Below are 19,488 nucleotides of genomic sequence, written 5' to 3'. Positions count from 1 at the left end.
GACAGAGAACGGTTGATTGTCAAGGGCAATGAATTCCATTATCTTGGCGTTAATGGATTTCGCCTTTGAGTTGTCTCGCTGAAATTTTCTTACTCTTTCAAATGACTGCTCAACTTTTTGACTGCTCAATCCACACAGCAGACATTGTGGACTAAGTTAGGAATGCTGTGTTGCACGTGTAACGCCAAGTTTTACGTGGCGTCATTACGTCATGTACCTACGTTCGGTTTTTCACATCGGCGTTAAACTAGACATCGGGCCGATACCGATGTTGGCATTTTTAGCTAATATCGTCCGATTCCGATATGTTCACCGATRTATCGTGCATCCCTAACAAAAATGTGGAAAAAGTCAAGGGGTCTGAATACTTTCCGAATACACTGTATGTTTGATCTCATAGGCTGTGAGTGAGATCCGCCTTTCTTTAATTAGTAGTGCTGAAACACAACTTATATTGAAGTCTGCTGCCTTAGGGGAGAGAGCAGGAATTGGCTGTTATTATATTAACTCAGTATTTAGAGATGGAATTGTTAGGTTTAAKCAATTCATAGATGTTGCCCTAAGTTAGATTGTATTACGTTGTTGTTTTGCAATGTTTCTCTTGTATTGGGAAATGCAGTCCCCTGGCAATTTGCTCTGTTTTGGATATGGTGATAAGTTTGTCCCCCACATCATCCGTCCAGTTATCCAAGGCAGGCAGGAGTTTTGCCGCCCAGGATAGAGGGGGTGGGGGATGTTTTGCAAGTTGTGGACACATCCGTTTGCCCTCACGCCTCCTCTGGCCTTGTGAGTCCAACATTTGAMCATGTGTTCCTAATTTTTCCCTGTGGAGTCCATGCTGGGCTTTTGGAATTCTTCCTAAATYCCCCCCCAGGTTTACTGCAGCTTAGAGAATGGGCTTCACACAAGTCTGCCAGAGCTCCTTTTTGAGCCATCTCAAGTAAAGAAGCAACAATCTGTTGAACTGATCGGGCGTCCATCCATTACCTTAAATGGAGAAGGGTTTAAGGTTCAGAGTTTAGGCTGGGAATGATTGACTGTAAGGAAATCTGCTGAAAGAACCCTATGTTGGGATCTGTGAGGTTTTCCGTGACCGTGATTAGGCTGAAGGTCTCWGTTACCCAAGGAGAGCGCCGACCCTGACCTTTCTCCTACGCCTCATGACCCAGGACCTGTGGGTGGCGTTTGTGCTACAGGTCATGAGTGCAATGGAGTACATTGGATGGCTCACTTCTGCCAGTTTGGCTAAATTACAAATTCAAACCGAGCATAATAAAAAGGAGGAGAATGGAGAGGATGAGAGTTTCTGCGCTCATAGCTTCATACTAAACTTGACTCTTGTGTTAGAATGTAGCCTAGATGGAGATAACACACAGATGTTGCCCTTATTCCTGGCCAGTCACGCCATAATTAGCCTATTGCACAGTCATGCCATTTCTGTTACCCAGTGTTGAGTAATGAAACCTAGCTTTAGTATAGTGTTCTTATTGCTTGTCCCATGTGGAGAAATAGCTTGTGCGATTTGTCTATGTATAGCCAGGCCCATCCTGTACAATATCGATTTGCTCCGGTCTGCCTTCTCTGGCATTTTAATACGTTGCAGTTGATGTTCTGTGGCTGTAGCCGTCATGGTCTTTTCACATTTGTGACTCGTCCCWGGAAACTAGGCGTATGTCACGCGTCACTACTTCACACACATTCTTGCGTTTTGATAGGAAATATGCAGACTGAGTCGAAAAGAGAACACACAAGGATTTTGTATAAAACATGCATATTACATCTTCAAACGAAGGGCAACCATGGCATCCATGACAGAGGGGGAGAAGCGTCCATCCATGTATATGGGTAAGAGTCTAGCTAGATACATTTTCAGATATGCTTCTAATTTTGTCAGAAAGTTGTTTTCATTTCAAGTTAGTGTACTGTTAGCGAGCCAGCTAACGCTAGGGAGCTAGCTATCTAGCTGACGTAACGTATATGATCAGTGTAGTAATATTATTCGTATCTCAGAGCCATTTGCATTGCTAGTTATAGCCTAATGTTAGCTAGCTAACATTTAACCTGGCTGGTTAGCTACCTGCAGATTCATGCAGGGTAGTAATGCTATGAGTTGGGATTATGGTTCATTGATTAGCTAGCTAGCTACCTACATGTCTTAACAAAAGACTCCACTATGCAAGTATCCATTTCAATAGAATGTTAATGATGTCACTGCGACAACTGTCGATAGCCAGAGCGAATTTACCAGCTACGTCKATCTATGCCGATTTCAGAGCAMTCTCKTCTGAGTGTGCCAGAGCGCAGAATAATTGACAAATTTACAAACACTGAACACCCGCTGAATATACAAAAAAGCCTAATTAAATCATTGCCAGCAGCACAGTTGCAGTCGCCAGAGCATCCAGTGTGCGCTGTGAACGCTCCGAGAGCGAAACGCTCTCAATTTCCGAACAGACAATCTGACAATGTTCTGAGTTTACGAACGCCCGAGAGCACACACTATCACTCCAGATTAAATTTACGATCACAACCGTAGTATACGCCAGCCTTTAGTCTTGAAATCTTTGGTTGTTTAGTACATGGCCTCACATGTGAATCTTTAAAGAGATGGTTGGGGCTAAAGCTTAAGAGCGTGTGAGCGATGYTGAATGGGTGYAGACTAAGAAGAGCTCTTCATTAGGTACCAAAACATTCAAGGGTCATTTTTTCAAAAGTGAAGCTACAAGTTTATCAACTTTCAAAGCAGAATTACTTTCCCATTGTTCCTTGACTCTAGTGCATGATATACCATTTTYTAGCTCTGAGTCTCTACTTTTATCCAATGTATAAATGTTTATTTTTTTTWAACATTCAAATTTTGCTACGTAAGACAGAATCCAACCTGTCGGTCACATTTTTGCTAAAAAGGTGTTCASTTTTAAACACAACTGAATTTGAGCTAGCCACAAATGAGAGAATAGGCCTAAAGTCTCTGGTGTGTCACATTACATTACATGTATGCCTATAAGAAACTGTCTTTAGTGTGTCTGTGAGTGTGAAGCTATGTCTCTGTGTGAGTGTTCCACTAGATTAAGCATGTAGTAGATTGTTCCTGTAGAGGTTTGTGTGGGTGTTTTTATATGGATAAAAGCCTTGAGCGCCTGGTACGTGTGTTCCGCGGGTGAATGCATGACGTGGGTGAGCGCAGCAATGGCATGCTGAGTGTCGGTGTATGAGTGAATCAAYCTGGCTAATGAGAGTGGGTTTGAATGGCCACTGATGGGGAAAACGAAACAGACGTTTCTTGGAGAGATGTGGGGGTGGTAGAGGTGTTGAAGTGATGGAGAGAGAAATAGGAGAGTGTGTCATGGAGAGGGCGTTCTCTCTCTGGAGGACTCCGTGTTTGCGAGCATTCTGGGGGGGGCGTTGGAGCGTTTGATGAATGCGACGCTACAGGCTCACAATGGGCCGCCGCTGTTCTATTCAGAAAAGCATTCAGGGCTGGATCGTGGCCCTCTGATACATGTGTGTCTCTGGCCACCTCATTTCTGCAAACAGGAAAGGCGCGAGCTGCTGGCCCCTTGCTCTGCTGACTCCGCCATTGTGTCGGGCCACTGGCGAGATGGGCTTTGTGCTGGGCTTTTTGGGGATCTCGCCCCTACTCCTGTCCTACCCCATCTGAGCTTGACTGACAGTTGGACATGGAGCCAGAGAGGGGTTACCCCCCCCCCAGGAGAGGAGAGGCTGTGGGTAGAGGGGTCTTGCTGCAGTGATTTATAATTCCTGATTATTAGCATATAGGCCTACAACTCAACTCTGGACCTAGAAGMCAGTTTCACTGCATTCTTTCATTGTGCCCCTCTAATCAGGGACTGATTTAGACCTGGGACACCAGGTAGGTGCAATTAATGATCAGGTAGAACAGAAAACTATCAGGCTCYGGTCCTCGTAGGGTCAGAGTGGAATACACCTGGCATATAGCTATAGAGAAATATTATCCAGTGCTGTGGGGGGTTTGTCTGGGCGGTCATGCAGCCTCCATCCTTATTTTCCACAGTTCAGCTCTGTGACTGGCAGAACTAAATGATTTGATGAGGGGTGTGTGTGTGGTTCCTATAAGACTGTATTCTCTGTCTGACAAAGCAAGCTTAAGTATTGTTGTGGTGTTGGGGGGATCGGATGCATGGCCAGGCTTACAGCCCGTCTGTCTGTCTGGGTGAGGGAGTGAAGTGTGGCCCCATCCCCCGGGCGTAGAGTGRCGCGTGTGCTCATCTGGCATGTTGTGCGCTGGGGTAATTCCCTCCTGGCGACTGTGCTGGGCTCCATGTCTCCCTGATTAACTGGTGCAGTGAAAAACAGACCAGCTAGCGGAGAGGAAAGCAGGTCAGGGAGGGATGGAGAGAATGGAGAGCGAGGAAAGAGGGGTGGTGATGCTGCCTGTGATGCTGCTTGCTCTGTCCTGCTTTCCCTCGTTCTTCCACGCTCCCATCGTTCTCCTGAAGGTGATGCCCTCTCCGTGCCAGAATAGCCACCAACACTAGTCTTCCTTCTAGAGCTGTGCCATATGGACAAATATCGCGATAAATTGCCTKAATTGATGCGATAATGATAAATACAACCATACGTTTATAGCATTAATGTGGACCCGTTTTTTTTTACTACTACTACTAATTTGATGGTTGTAGCCATCMATTGTCTCATTAACAATCAGCCATATTAGAAAACGTATTTAATTTCAAACATCACATTTCTCTTGAATAGGCTACTTATTGTAATGAACGATATCAAATCAAAATTTGTCATGTCCCGAATACAATAGGTGTAGACCTTACAGTGAAATGCTTACTTACAAGCCCTTAACCAACAATGCARTTTAAAGAAAATACCCAAACAAAAGAAAAGTAAGAGACAAGAATAACAAATAATTAAAGAGCAGCAGTAAATAACAGTAGTGGGGCTATATACAGGCGGTACCGGTACAGAGTCAATGTGTGGGGGGCATCGGTGTCGAGGTAATATGTTCATGTAGGTAGAGGTRAAGTGACTATGCATGGATAATAAACAGAGTAGCAGCTGCGTAAAAATGGGGGGTGGGGTGGGGACAATGCAAATAGTCCGGGTAGCCATTTGATTAACTGTTCAAGAGTCTTATGGCTTGGGGATAGAAGCTGTTAAGAAGCCTTTTTGTCCTAGACTTGGCACTCTGGTACCGCTTGTTGCGCGGTAGCAGAGAGAACAGTCTATTACTAGGGTGGCTGGAGTCTTTGACAATTCTTAGGGCCTTCCTCTGACACCGCCTGGTATAGAGGTCCTGGGTGGCAGGAAGCTTGGCCCCAGTGATGTACTGAGCCATACGCACTACCCTCTGTAGTGCCTTGCGGTCGGAGGCAGAGCAGTTGCCATACCAGGCAGGATGCTTTCGATGGTGCAGCTGTAAAACCTTTTGAGGATCTGAGGACCCATGCCAAATCTTTTCACTCCTGAGAAGGAATAGGTTTTGTCGTGCCCTCTTCACGACTGTCTTGGTGTGCTTGGACCATGTTAGTTTGTTGGTTACGTGGACGCCAAGGAACTTGAAGCTCTCAATCTGCTCCACTACAGCCCTGTCGATGAGAATGGGGGTGTGCTCGGTCCTCCTTTTCCTGTAGTCCACAATAATCTCCTTTGTCTTGATCACGTTGAGGAAAGTTGTTGTCCTTGCACCACACGGTCAGGTCTCTGATCTCCCTATAGGCTGTCTCATCGTTGTCGGTGATCAGGCCTACCACTGTGGTTTCATCAGAAAACGCAATGATTGTTTTGGAGTAGTGCCTGGCCGCGCAGTCATGAGTGAACAGGGAGTACAGGAGTGGACTGAGCACGCACCCCTGAGGGGCCCCCGTGTTGAGGATCAGCGTTGCGCATGTGTTGTTATCAGCAAAATGCCTGCGTTAAGTGATCAGTATAGTCGGTGTCGATAATCTTTGGTTTATCGTCCTAGCTCTACCTTCCTCCAATTCTGGAAAGAATAGCCTGTCCTAGATCTAGCTAATAGCTAATTTAAGAGAACAGGTGTTCTGTCACTTCCCCTTTGCATCATCATAGCATTGCAAAATAGTATCCTCTCATAACTGTTGAAGCAGGGTTTTAATCTGGTGGTTTTCTTGCTGGCAGCAGAGCAGGATGAGAGGTTTGGGAACATTAGGCAATGTAGCTGGCTACATATATATATATTTTTAATGATACATATTCAAAATGTGATGGCCATGAATCGTTTTTGTGAAAAATAGTTATTTTTAAGCTAATTTACTCGTGTGGTTGCTAGCCGAATAGCGTTGCCCTTCTGTCTGTTGTTTCTGCCGAATGTATTGCACTAATGTATTTTGTGTGAAGAGAAACTATAGTTGCAYGCCTCTTATCGCTTGAAGAAAAAACCCCACTGACTTTCAATATAAAACACAGGTGAAGTGGTTTAAAATGCAGATTTTGATTGTCTGCGTTTTGCAAATGCTGATTTCTGAAAGCCAATGCGACCCCTGCATATTTCAGTCAGTTTTTTTCCATCTCAAGATAAGAAAGCTAATGTCCCCCAAAAGTAACCAAGATGTCATGCTAATCTGTAGTGACCTGAAGACACACTGATCTGTTGTGATCCCTCACTCTCTCTCTCACACACGCACACTCTTGAGACAAAAGCCCGGTTGACAGTTTTTCATGGTGATGAATGGCGTGTATAGGAAGAGGTCCACAGTGTTCAGTGTCTACGCACTCCACCATTTTAGCAGCCCATTCTAGCTGTGACGTCTTGTTGGTTTATGACCGCCACACTCTGTGTTTTTTGTTTTCCCTCTGTCTCTGTTAAAGGGGCACAAGGCGATTTTTATCCAGGACAACCGTGGCACATTTTAGTACATCATCCATTTTGGGTTGAGGGTCATAGGTTTGCCCCGTAAGTCCACTGCAACAGCTCGGCAGACGTCAACATGCTCTTCCACCATAACGGYTGTCAACACGAGGCAGGCGCACAATGACGGGGAGAGGGGGACCAGAGGAGGGGGGCAATAAAGCTGATCTGGTTATTACAGGGTCGGCTGCACTGCAGGGAGGAGAGTCACCCAAATTCTCTATAGAGCTGTACAACATACATTAAGGGTGATTAGGGAGGTGGTAGCGCTTTACACTTGTACCCTTATATACGGGTTGACAATGGCAGATTTGGACACTGATAAGAGCTTTAATTGGGACGCAGTGGCTGTACAGTAACGTGCTATACGTGACGTCAAGAGCTCAGGGTCTCCACTTCACAGCGCTGTATGGGTTTTTGTCTGACAGCGGTTCTGAACTTGAGCACCGTGCGACAAAATGTTGCCCCCATCCCTCCTGCTAATTTGGCACATTTCTTTTGTCGTCTGAGTGAGGGGGGGTGGGAAGCTATAAATTACGAGGACTCAATGTATTTTGAAAGATGAGGCGTTGAGGATTATAATAAATACTGCTTTGACGGCATATAGAGGAAGTCAAACACCTGTGAGTCCAAAGTTGCACTTCACATTTTCATATGTAATATAGTGTCAACGTTTATGATCACTATGTTTGACGTACAGTTACAAGATGACATGGCGTCATACCCTGGGATGTCCTGACCAGAATGAGCCCGTTTGTTGTATTGTGAAGGAAATTTGCCATGGGCCACACATCTGAATGCACTCATGACTCATGCTTTTCTGAATTGCCTTGTGAAAGCCTAACACTGTAAGAATGGTATTTTATAATTTAGCTAGTCGTGTTGGCAATAGAACAAGCTTTCGAATTATTCCCACCTGCTCCAGATTGCGATTTATAATAGACCATTTTTGGATTGCGTAAACGACAACAGTAATTGTGTAAAGGCAGGGATTCAGGGCTGTGTTCCAAACAAAACAACCACAAGTGTGCTTGCACTAGTTCCTCAACAGCACAGCTATGAGAGCTCAGGAAGCTACTTCTAGTTGAAGACTCTTCTTTGAGTCATAAAAGTGCATTGAAATGACTTAGGAACTGTGCACACTTTGGAGAGGTGTGTGGCCACTTGGAAACACCAGTTAGACCTCACACTCAAACCCTTGTCATTTTTTTTGTCTTATGTTGCACCGACCCACGTTTTTCCAAGAATATTCTTATGTTACTGAATGTATCTAGAATATTTTCAGATTTTGTTAACAACAAATGCGACGAAAAGTACAGTAAATGTAAACTGCTCATAAAATCAAGATTGTAATGTTTGCATTCAGTCTTGTCAGGTGAACTGTTGTCTTCACCTTTTATTAGTTGAATAATTTTCCCATAATCTCAACTGTTCCCTTTTTAATTCCCTTTAACTCTTCCTGGGGTCCACTAATTATGCATTACACATTTCTTCATTAAGAAACATTTCAATTTAGCCCTATCCATATAGGCCAGTTTCCACGAGTGTAAGGGGTTAATTTGCTTAGATGGGGTTGGTGGGTGTGTGTGTGTGTGACGGGAATGAATATGTGCATAAAGGAGGTTATTTGTTGGTATGTAGTTAGTGTATTAAAAGACTGCATGTGTGAGAAAGCTGTCGGCTCCCTATTTTTGGCTTGTGTGTATGGAGCAGACAGTCCTAACAAAGCCCTGTCATCTCATCCCCTGCAGGCAGACACACTCCTCCTGGGTCCTGTGTCTGGCCCTCCCTCCCCAGCTCTAAGCCCTATTGATTTATGTCCCCTCCAATTCATCACCTTTATCAGTGACCAGGGGAATATTGTAATTCACTCATTAGATATCAGAGAAGGCCTTTTTAAACTGTCATTTTCTACTTTATGAATTGTACTTTTCTAAGGCACGCGCTGTTGATATGACTAGTGTGATGACGCATTTTGGAGGATAGAGGTGGTGGTGACAGCCAGGTATCATGATGAAAAATGTCAGACATAAAGGTCTTCTTTTTGCCTCATTAACTTTGTAGAACAAAATTGTGGGATGCTGTTTCGGAGGAGGCTGTGTCGTAGGCTGTGTTCAGAGGTTGTGTGTGTATTCTAGGCTCAGAGTGGGAGGCTGGCTAGGTTCGAAGCTGTGTCTATTGGCTAGGTTCGAAGCTGTGTCTATTGGCTAGGTTCGAAGCTGTGTCTATTGGCTAGGTTCGAAGCTGTGTCTATTGGCTAGGTTCGAAGCTGTGTCTATTGGCTAGGTTCGAAGCTGTGTCTATTGGCTAGGTTCGAAGCTGTGTCTATTGGCTAGGTTCGAAGCTGTGTCTATTGGCTAGGTTCGAAGCTGTGTCTTGGCTACGTTGTGTCAGACGGAGGCTGTGTGTCGTAGGCTACGTCATAGGCTGGGTGTATTGTAGCATGTGTGTTGTACCCTGTGCCCTGTATTGGAGGCTGTGGAAGTGTGAGGGTCTGTGTCATAGTGGGTCAGGGGATTGTGTGTCTGATCCAATCAGGAGTGATTAGTCCAGACACTGAGCCCCAGCTCCTCCTAGCCATAGCAGGGATACACCCCCTTACTTCCCTAGTACCATATCCTTCCCCCTATTCCCCTCTCCACCCCACCCACCCATCACCATTCCCGTCATACCCCTGCTCCAAGTACAGGAAGTGGTGGTCGCCATGGCCGCCCGTTCGTCCGGGGAACGTGATGTCCTCCTCTTGTTGCGTTGGCTCCAGGTACCAAGGACCGAAGCTCTTCCAGGCTCTAGCAGGGGCCTGGTCAGTCAGTCAGTCATCCCCAGAGGGCCCATCATGGCTGCCTGTCTGTCTGTGGGGAGGTAACGGGGTCGGCTGGTCGCGGGGGTGGACTGGAGGGAGGCGTTGCCAACTGTTCCTCCTGTCTTGCTTTAATCCAAGGATAATGACTGAGTTTCTATTCTGAGCCACTTCCTAATCTGACTAATGGGATTTACCCTGCTTCTTCTTCTCGTTGTTTTGATATTTACATGTGTGAGGAGCGGAGCGACGCACGCGCCTGTGTTACATTATGTGCTGTAGCAAGSCGTCTGTGTGTGTTCCGTCCCCTTGTAGGCTGACTCATTGATTTCCTGAATTAGATTTTGAAATGTGATTTCACCAAGAGGCCCTTGATGAGGTTCGTTTAGGCAGTGGAATAGATGGTCCTGTGAGATGTTATTAGAGACCGCTTTATTCAGTCCCCTCAATCTCTGTCACAAAGACTCACTACCCTGGTCCATGTTCATCGAACATATTACATCACCAGGTAGCTAGCTAAGAGTCCCATGAAGGCATAACTGTACTGGATGGACTGTATTGGCTGGCCCTGTATGACACAMTTTCTTCCTCCTTCACCTCACTAGTGSCGCATTTCCATGGAGASTTACCCCCACATCAGTGTGTTGCCAGTGTTTTAATATAAGCTCTAGTGTCGTTGTGTAKCCATTAGGCGTGTGACATGAAACCCACTGAGAATCTCACTGCCGATAGACTGCCGATAGGTATTTATCACAGTGGGAGGCCGTTCCTTTTATTCCTAGAACAAAAGCGGTACCTGCTGCGTGCCGACCCGGTTGCGACGAACCTGCCATTTGTACTTGTAGAAGATCCCAGACATTTCCCATGCGCATACAAAGCTTATTTCTCTCAAATGTTGTGCATGTGTCCCTGTTAGTGAGCATTTCTCCTTTACCAAGATTATCCATCCACCTGACAGGTGTGGCATATCAAGAAGTTGATTAAACAGCATGGTCATTACACAGGTGCACCTTGTGCTGGGGACAATAAAAGGCCACTCTGAAATGTGCAGTTTTGTCACAGAACCCAATGCCAAAGATGTCTCATGTTTTGTGGTAGCGTGCAATTGGCATGCTGACTGCAGGAATGTCCAACAGAGCCGTTGCCAGAGAATTGAATGTGAATTTCTTTACCATAAGTCACCTCTGTCGTTTTTMGAGAATTTTGCAGTACATCCAACCGTCCTCACAACCGCAGACCATGTGTAACCATACCAGCCCAGGACCTCCACATCCGGCTTCTTCACCTGTGAGATCGTCTGTGGGGSAGGGGTGCTGAGGAGTATTTCTGCCTGTAATAARGCCCTTTTGTGGGGAAAAACTMATTCTGAGTGGGTGGGCCTGGCTYCCCAGTGGGTGGGCCCTTGCCCAGTCATGTGAAATCCATAGATTAGGGCCTAATTCATTTATTTCAATTKACTGATTTCCTACTATGACCTAACTCAGTAAAATCTTCAAAATTGTTGCATGTTGCGTTTTATAAATAGCGTTACCCATAGACTTCCAGTCATTGTGCTATCTACTATCATGCTGGCAGATACCCATAGACTTCCAGTCACTGCCAGTCACACTTCATATGCAATTTAGGCTATGGGGTGGTAGATGGCTAATTGCACAAATGCAATGCACACAACACTATTGTAGAAATAGGTGGGGTTTAGCATAATTATGACTTTGTGGCTGTGGTAACTAGTGATGACCCCGATGGGCAGACTTAGATCCTCTCAATCATGTGAGACACATTTGACAGAAGTACCTAACTTTTTTTTTCTGTATCGAAAAAGTACACAAGTTTCGATATACCGTGCAACACAATAGATTAGATTCCATGAAACAGCTGCCGAATTAGTGCAGTGTCCTTAGCGCAACATAGCTAGCTAGCTAACTAGAGAATATGCTAATTTTAGCTAGCTAGCTAAACATTTGGCTGTGTGCTGGTACTGTCAGTATTGGATGATGGAGAGAGAATTACATTGTTTCTTTGTTCTCTTGCTAGGTAGTTATCTAGCTGTGGCCATCTGGCTAGTATCAACAAGGGATTTCTACAAAATAGCAACATTAGTGCAGCTAGCTAGACCAACATTGGAATCTAGACCACTAAGCAACACACACGGACATGCATTGCCAAACAATGCTACTGCCACCTTCTGGTTTGGAGTATTTTAACAATGCTGAGTAGCTGACGACAGCAAGTTCTTAGCTGTGTGAACACAAAAGGGATTGACTGCCGACACTGTTCAGACGTGCTAAGTACAGTTTGACAATCCTACCGGTGTCTCTGAGCTATAAGAACTCGGGAGAGCAAAATCAACACACCTCTGCTTTGTCAAGACTGTTGCTTTGTAAGACGGTGTTAAAGTACCAGTGGCCTGGCTTTGGCCCCAGGTAAAAGCAGGTCCGCTGGAGCCATGGACCAGTGAGACACGGGTGCCGGACCGCATAGATGGAAACAGACAAGTCTCACCCTTTTGGGTAAAACACTAGGGTAAATCCTTAATGGAAATGTGCCATAGGAGTGTTCTCTGAGCCCCTACAGACATCCTGCCCTGTCTCACATATACTATCTCTTGTTTTAACACCCCATCCTCCTCCACAAGGTGTCCCCTTATATGAACTCTTTCCGTTCTCTCCATCATTCCTGGCCTCTATCTAATGTCTGTTTATTTGACAAATGTTCTTTCATTGGAATATGTCCACATTTCTTACCATGATGCTTCCTGCTAATTAGAGGGAAACCTTTTTTTATATAGCTGAGGGAAGACAGACTCGGGAGAAGAGACTGAATACTCCATGTGAGACTGTGGATGCTCAATACTGTAAGACATCACATTCTGCTGGATCTGCTGAATATATATGAGGCTTAAGTTCCTCTGTTTTTCCCAGTTTTCTCAGCCGCTCAGACACGGATCCGTCTGTGTATTAAAGGGTTCATTCTTGGAGTATGGATTTAGCTAGGCCTAATTGATATGTCTAAATTAGTGGGTGAGTCAGTGTGTGTATACTTGCCTGCATGCATATTTACCACTATTTGAAAATGGCTTTCGTAGCAGGTCAACTCTCCTCTAGCAGGTCTACTCTTCCCTATTTCCCAGTTCATGTGGTAGAGTAGTGCTGACACTAGCTCAGCRGATGAGTGGTCTCCTATAGCAGAGCATGGAACAGCAGGAGCTGTCTATCCTGGTGGAGGGAGAGAGGCAGCATGCTCTGCCCCAGCCTTCTGGATTAAGACAGCCTCCTGCAGGGCAGGGAGAGATGGAGCCTGGAGCAGAAGGCCTGCCGGTCAGCCTGATTTGAGGACAGGGGAGCAGCCTCTCTATCGTTCTGACATAAAGACCCCAAGCCTTAAGGCGTCCACATGCTTCCCATTCGAAACAGTTCGGAACAGTTTGTGCATATATTATGAATAGATTTTGTGACGTTTTTGTTCATTTTGGCCTTCGGCAAGGTGGTTTTTCCCCCCAACTTTTGGCCTTTCGGGAAACCGAAGTCTACGCCCTTTTGTCGGTGATTGGTCAACAGTAGGGATTCTTCAATGATGTGTTTGTTGTCATTTAACGGTAGACGGCACGTTTTTTGCGCACATTTTTCACTTGTGAAATAATGCACCAAACATCTTAGTTTAGATGTCAAGTTGTGCAACTAAGATMTCCTCTGCAAAAAACGTAAAGATTTGTGACCGACGTCTTGAGTTATTTACGGCGTCTCAAGATGGACAAACGGGCTATTGGTGCTTTTGTCTTGGTTTTTCAAGCCTAGGTCTTTTTAAGAGAGTATGCGAGTACACTCGTTTGCTTCGCCGAGCTGAACCGAAGCATGTGGACGGCCTTTACCACAACAGCCCCACTACTCAACCCCCACTCCTAGATCCCACTAAGAGCCTTACGACAGACACAAAGCCAGACACAACAGAACAAACAAACAAGGCCTTGATAAACAGACAGATCCGATCTGTTATCTGTCCTCATAAACAAACAGGCCATGTCAGCTAATGGGCCTTTTTAGTTAACGGTCTGTGGGTTTCAATCTGAATAGATCCCCCACGGGGAGGGGAGGTCGTATAGCTGTCAGAGAAGATAGAGGATGGTAGTCACTTTAGCCAGGGAGAAACCTGAAAACTCTTTCCCCCCCACAGTTAACCCACTGTTCAACGGGCACCAAATACATTGATGTCGATTATGGCAGCCCCCCCCCCCCCTGCACCTCTCTGATTCAGAGGGGTTGGGTTAAATGCGGAAGACACATGTCAGTTGAATGCATTCAGATGTGCAACTGACTAGGTATCTCCCTTTCCCCTYTCCATGGTGGGAGAGGCTGTGCCACAGCTTAGTCAGAACACAGGGAAGGRGAGGTTCTGAGAAGGATCATGGCCGTGACACGTCTCTGTCCTCTCCTGGCTCCTGAGTTCAGGCATTACCCAGAGATCTACTTCTGGCCAGTACATGGACGAGTTAGTCTAGTGCAGTCTCCGCTTGACACAGATTTGGGGTAAGRCACTGTGATAGACTAGCGGTCCTGTCCGGGCGGGTGTACTTGTACATCAAGCTGCCTCACGCTACAGAAACAGGAGATAGACTCTTGCTCCTATGAGCTGTTCCAGCTCGCACAACCCAAGGCTGGTGCAAAGCAACTTACTTACCCACCCAACCCACTGTATCAAACACAGTATTTGATGTCTGGATTTCAGATCCCTTTTTGTTGTTGTACTTTTTACCCATTTTTCTCCCCAATTTCATGATATCCAATTGGTAGTTAGTCTTGTGCCATCGCTGCAACTCCTGTAYGGACTCGGGAGAGGCTCCTATAGCACTGCGATGCAGCGCCTTATACCGCTGCGCCACTCGAAGGCATGAGCAGTTTTTCCCACTTGGATTCTGAAGCTGTTGGTGATGGTCAGGGATGTATGTTCTGCAGAGGCATATTGGACATGTCAGGTGACAGAGCTGTGCGATAGACAAAAATCCATATTACACAAATGTACCTCTTTTTTTCTTTCTGTAACGATAAATCTGAAATAAATTAAGATAATGTTTTGGGGGAGGTGCTTGAGCTGGGGCGATATGGACAAMGTTTTATATTGTGATAACTATTTTGCTCTGACAATAAATACAACTATTTATATTCTTTATGGGCAGTTACTTTACATTCATGGTAGGGCTCTAGAATTTTCTGCAGTGTCAAGTAAGACAACTGAGATGGTAGCCTATGATTTAAAAAAAAAGTAAGCTATTTCATCTAACATATTCAGAGAATGCATGATTGATATTTTTGATGTGCGACCTGTCAAAATAGGATCCAGAATTATCAGATTTATTTTTGGCTCTTCTGAGAATTTGACCACATCTTTGTGCATATTGCCCTATACGCTATATTATACACCACATGAGGAAAAGGGAATTGAAAACACCTAGCTAGATTTGTAAATGCCGCCCATCAAAACCATACTACGGCCTTGACCTCTAAGAGGTGAGAAATAAATGATCTACTCAGAGAACGCTGCTTCTCTCCCCTCTGTAACTAGAACAGTAACGTTATTTGCTTTGAAAAAAATGCTATTTCGGGACAAATACAGTTAAGCAACGGTCATATGCTTGTGCTTCTCAGAATGCATCTCTCCCTCTTCCATGTCACAGTGGGAGAGAGGGCGTGATAGTGGCTCGTTCACTCAACAGCCAAAAGGKGACAGGCAGATACTTTCATAGCATTAATCGACATAATGCATAGGCTATTACTGTTGACCAAAATAATGATCTTAGAACAATCTACAGGAACGTTGTGTAGAAAAATGTCCTACGTACGCAAAATGCTTCGGTAAGCAGAAGGCGGAGCCGGTAATTTTCGGTTTACTGTCCCAGTTCTAGGTGACATTGACCCTTGGCACCAGGCCAGAGTGGCATCAGAAATTGGTGTGTGTGTTTGTGAGACGTGTGCGTCCTTTAATAAAGCAGTTTTGCCTGCGTCCTTCAGACGGATTTCACTATGAGAGACATCACGGTTGAGTATCTGCTCCTCACGCTATGCATTTGGGTACGTGTGTGGGTGTGTACGTTTTTGTGCGCATACGAAACCATCGGACTTTCTCATGAAGCTGCTCCTCTTGCCAAGTCGAGATAATACAATCAGTTTCTCTGGTATATGAGAACAATGGCATTTTAAAATATGTATCTTAAGTAAACGGCCAGTTGCATGGCAGTTGAACTACAACAGGTGCAGTTTGTACCAAGCCGTCCCTCACCTTTCTCCGTCTCTGCTTGGCTTCACTATCTGTCCCAGCTGATATTTGCATCGGCCTTGTCATATCACGCTAGAAAATGTGGCAAATGAAAGTGTGAGACTATCAGACTGCAGCCTACTGCGGGAGGTGTTAGAGGTAGAATTAAGGGTTCTCCAAAGTCTACGAGGGACGGGCAGATCTAAAAAAAATATATAAATAAAAAAACGCTTGTTGGTGTGCGAAAGTAACTCCACGCGGTTTCAAGGCACCTAAACTGACCCCCCCCCCTCTGTCCCCCTGCAGGTTGGATGGTTTTCCCCCAGCCCCGGTCACCATGAGCACCATCTCTCCCACCGACTTCGACAGCCAGGAGATCCAGCAGCAGTACAATGACATCAACAACCGCTGGGACCTGGCCGCAGAGACCAACTGGGACAATGAGAACAGCTCGGCACGCCTCTTTGAGCGCTCGCGCATCAAAGCTCTGGCAGGTAGGACAAGGCCCCAGGTGTTAGCGCCGGCTTCTGCGTGTGTGTGAATGTCGGGGTGTATGACGAGTGTGTGTTCCCAGTCCACCGTCCTGTTGTGGAACATGACCAGCCACGCTGGTTGCAGTAATGTGGAGGCCCAGCAGAGGGAAGCACCAGGCAGCTCTGCAGCCAGAGGCAGCAGCATCGGGCACCTCTGTTCTCACTCTGCCATTTTAAACAGACAAAATATCTCTGTGGTCACACACACACACAACCCACCCCTCAACGCTGGAGGGAGAAACTGACACCACGACTTCCAGCTGTGGTGTGTGATAGTATAGTGCTGAAGAGAAAGTGCTGTTTAAAGTTTAGCCTCATCACACATTGAAAAGCAACCCTTCTCCTTGTGGTAACAGACTCATTCAGACTGTTGGCTGTTTGTCATCTACAGTAGGTCACACTGAACTGACTAACAAACTAGTGGGACCTGAGTAGTGGATGTGTGTGTGGTTAGTGGAGGTGTGTGTGTCTTTTCATATAGTATTTGACAAGGTGTGTGTGTGTGCGTGCTCTTTACTCATCTCCTGGGAATGCCACTGATACCATCTCCTTTTGACAAGTAGGAGCTTGATGTGCACATTCTTTGACATGCTGCAGCAGTTATCTCTCTCTGGCTTGCTCGCTCGCTCTCTCGATCTCGCTCTCTGTCTCTCTCCTTCTACACTTGTGTTCTGTTCTTTCATTCTCTCACTCCATTCATGGGATTCCCCTCTTGTGTTCCTATCTGTTGACTCATCCTCTGCTCCCCCCTACACAGCGAAGGAGGTGCGAACATCCCCTGTGCTCAGGATCATTTGCATGGGTTTCTCCCTCATTTGTATAGACTCATCTATGCACAGCTAGCTCAAACTGTCACGTCCAGGCCTCCGTAGTCTGAGGATTAGAGTCCTATATGTCATGCGTAGTCTGTATCTACGGACTACCAGAGCACAACAGCACTGTGACTTCCTTCAGCAGCACTCTGGTTACCTGTCTGATTCCTGCCATGGCCTAGGAGTGCCTCCTTCCCTCAGCTGTTCATTTGAATACTTCCTGCTTGTGTGTTGGTGTGACTCATCCAACTGTGTGTGTGTGTGTGTGTGTGTGGCCTAGTAAGCTCTGGCGTCCCGCGACGTCTTCACACACCTGTCTGCAGTGTGAAATGCCTGGAAGGTAACATGGCAGGTAGGAACCAGGGTTACGACACACTGACAGACTCGGGCTGAGTGAGCCGTCAGAGGGACGGGGAGAAGGGAACACAGAGGGTGTGAAAGTGCATGTAATGAGGCCCTCCGTGCGGAGCCAGAAAACTGATGCCGCATTTCCACTGCCGATTTAACCCAGTGAGACGCGGCCGGCACCCGTGTCTCMCCGGGCCATGGCCCTGGCGGACCCTGCTCTGACTTGAAGCCAAGGCAAGGCCTTAAGTACTTTTCAGCTGGTATTGACAGAACAATGGCTGACTGAACTAGATCACCTTCTCACAAAGCAACAGTCCTGAATGATACGGAGGTTGTTGATTCTGCTCGCCTCAAGTCTTTAGTGTCACACTCCTGATGGAAACACAACACTGGAGCCACATTAGCATAAAACACTGCCGGCCCACCGGTGTGGGGTTAAGTGTCGTTGGGAAAGCACCATGACAGCCTCAACTCTAACACCGCCCCCCCCCCCCCCCCCCCCCCCCCCCCCCCCCCACCCCCCCCCTCCCCCCCCTGCCTCGCTCTGGCCTGCGGAGAGAGGCATCTGGTGTTCTTTCTCTATCTCTTGCCCCCCCCCCCCCCCACCACATATCCTCACTGAGAGGAATTGCAGAAGACGAACATAATAGACCCTCTAGCACCATCAGTGTACAGGCCTGTCTGAGTGATACTCTACATCCTCCTCTGTCCTCCATTCTGGGGTTTTAGTATGACCTCTGTGTGCCTTTTGCAGGGGCAGGAGTGTGCTGAGCTGCGTGTGGGGAATGTTCCCGGGCGCCTCTCCTTGCCTGGGTCTTTGCGGAGGAGTTGCAGGATGTGGAGATGTTTACTTTCAGCCCGCCAGTGGATCGCTCCTCTGCTCCTCTCTCCCCCCCTCACATGCTTCACTCCCCCTCTCCCTGCTCCTCTCTTCCCCCCTCACATGGTTCACTCCCCTCTCCTCTCGCTCCCCCCCCTCTCACATGGTTCACTCCCCCCCTCTCTGCTCCACTGTCTTGCTTATGTCCGTAGACCGGGCCATTATCTGTAATTGCACCGTGCTTCATACAGGAGCTCCTGCCAAATGCTTCCTTGTATACTCTCCCATCTTTTTTTGTTTTCACAAGTTGCAGAAAAGGGTTGTTTATCCAGCCCTCTGTACAGCAAGCGGACGAGCTGTTTTCTAGAGGAAGGAAGCTTCTTAATCCCGAGGTGTGAGCACAGTTACACACACACACACACACAGAGACCTGCATGTTAACAGGGATGTTTGGTATTTGGTCAGGACAGCAGTGAGCGCACCACCGAGCTCTGCTCTCCTCTCATCGCCCCTGGCGACAGAACCCCTTACCCCCCCCCCCAGTGAGAGGCCTGCGTCTGTTCTCTGGGCCTCATTAAGCCTCTTCCTTCTATAAAGTGCTGGTCACTCTGAAAACCCTGGCCCCCTAGATCTTCTAATGCCAGCAGGCCGCAGGGCTCCTGTACTGTACAACCAAAGTAGCCCAAACACAGCCTGCAAAACAACAGATCTGAACACGTGCCCCATGGACAGGGCARGCTGTATGTACCCTTACCTTACCCCCCACACCTTAGCGCGCACACATTCATGCTACACACACATCACAACCGCTGCGACCGGACTCTGATTCTGATTGCTAAATACCGCACAGCTATAAACACTTGAACCCCGATCCCACCCCTTTCCCAAAACACTTGTAAATATTGAACTATAAATTCGACCTTCCTGTATTATACTTAAGATACAATGGTTTATTCTATTCTACTGAGCCATTGACTTYATGTTCATATTCTTATCTGTTATCATTTCTTATTGTTGCGTTGTCGAGAAGGAACCCGCAAGTAAGCATTTAGTGAGACGGTGAATGC

General features: G+C 46.5%; 2 protein-coding genes across 2 annotated transcripts in view; one reads left to right on the top strand and one right to left on the bottom strand.

Moving 5' to 3' along the window:
* The window catches only part of LOC111951023 (uncharacterized), a 35,022-nt gene extending 29,580 nt beyond the window's left edge, over positions 1–5,442 (bottom strand). The window contains exon 1 of the mRNA XM_023968989.2: positions 5,385–5,442. Within this exon, the coding sequence (XP_023824757.2) occupies positions 5,385–5,442 (58 nt within the window). The remainder of the gene's footprint in view (positions 1–5,384) is intronic.
* sptbn2 (spectrin, beta, non-erythrocytic 2) overlaps positions 1–19,488 on the top strand; it is a 97,720-nt gene that overhangs the window by 13,078 nt on the left and 65,154 nt on the right. Inside the window, exon 2 of the mRNA XM_070434528.1 lies at positions 16,215–16,402. Within this exon, the coding sequence (XP_070290629.1) occupies positions 16,246–16,402 (157 nt within the window). The 5' untranslated portion in view covers positions 16,215–16,245. The remainder of the gene's footprint in view (positions 1–16,214; positions 16,403–19,488) is intronic.

The sequence above is a fragment of the Salvelinus sp. IW2-2015 genome, linkage group LG23, assembly GCF_002910315.2.
Source record: "Salvelinus sp. IW2-2015 linkage group LG23, ASM291031v2, whole genome shotgun sequence".
Classification (NCBI taxonomy): domain Eukaryota; kingdom Metazoa; phylum Chordata; class Actinopteri; order Salmoniformes; family Salmonidae; genus Salvelinus; species Salvelinus sp. IW2-2015.
The sequence above is the reverse complement of the archived record's forward strand: the minus strand, read 5'-3'. Positions and strand labels throughout refer to the sequence as shown.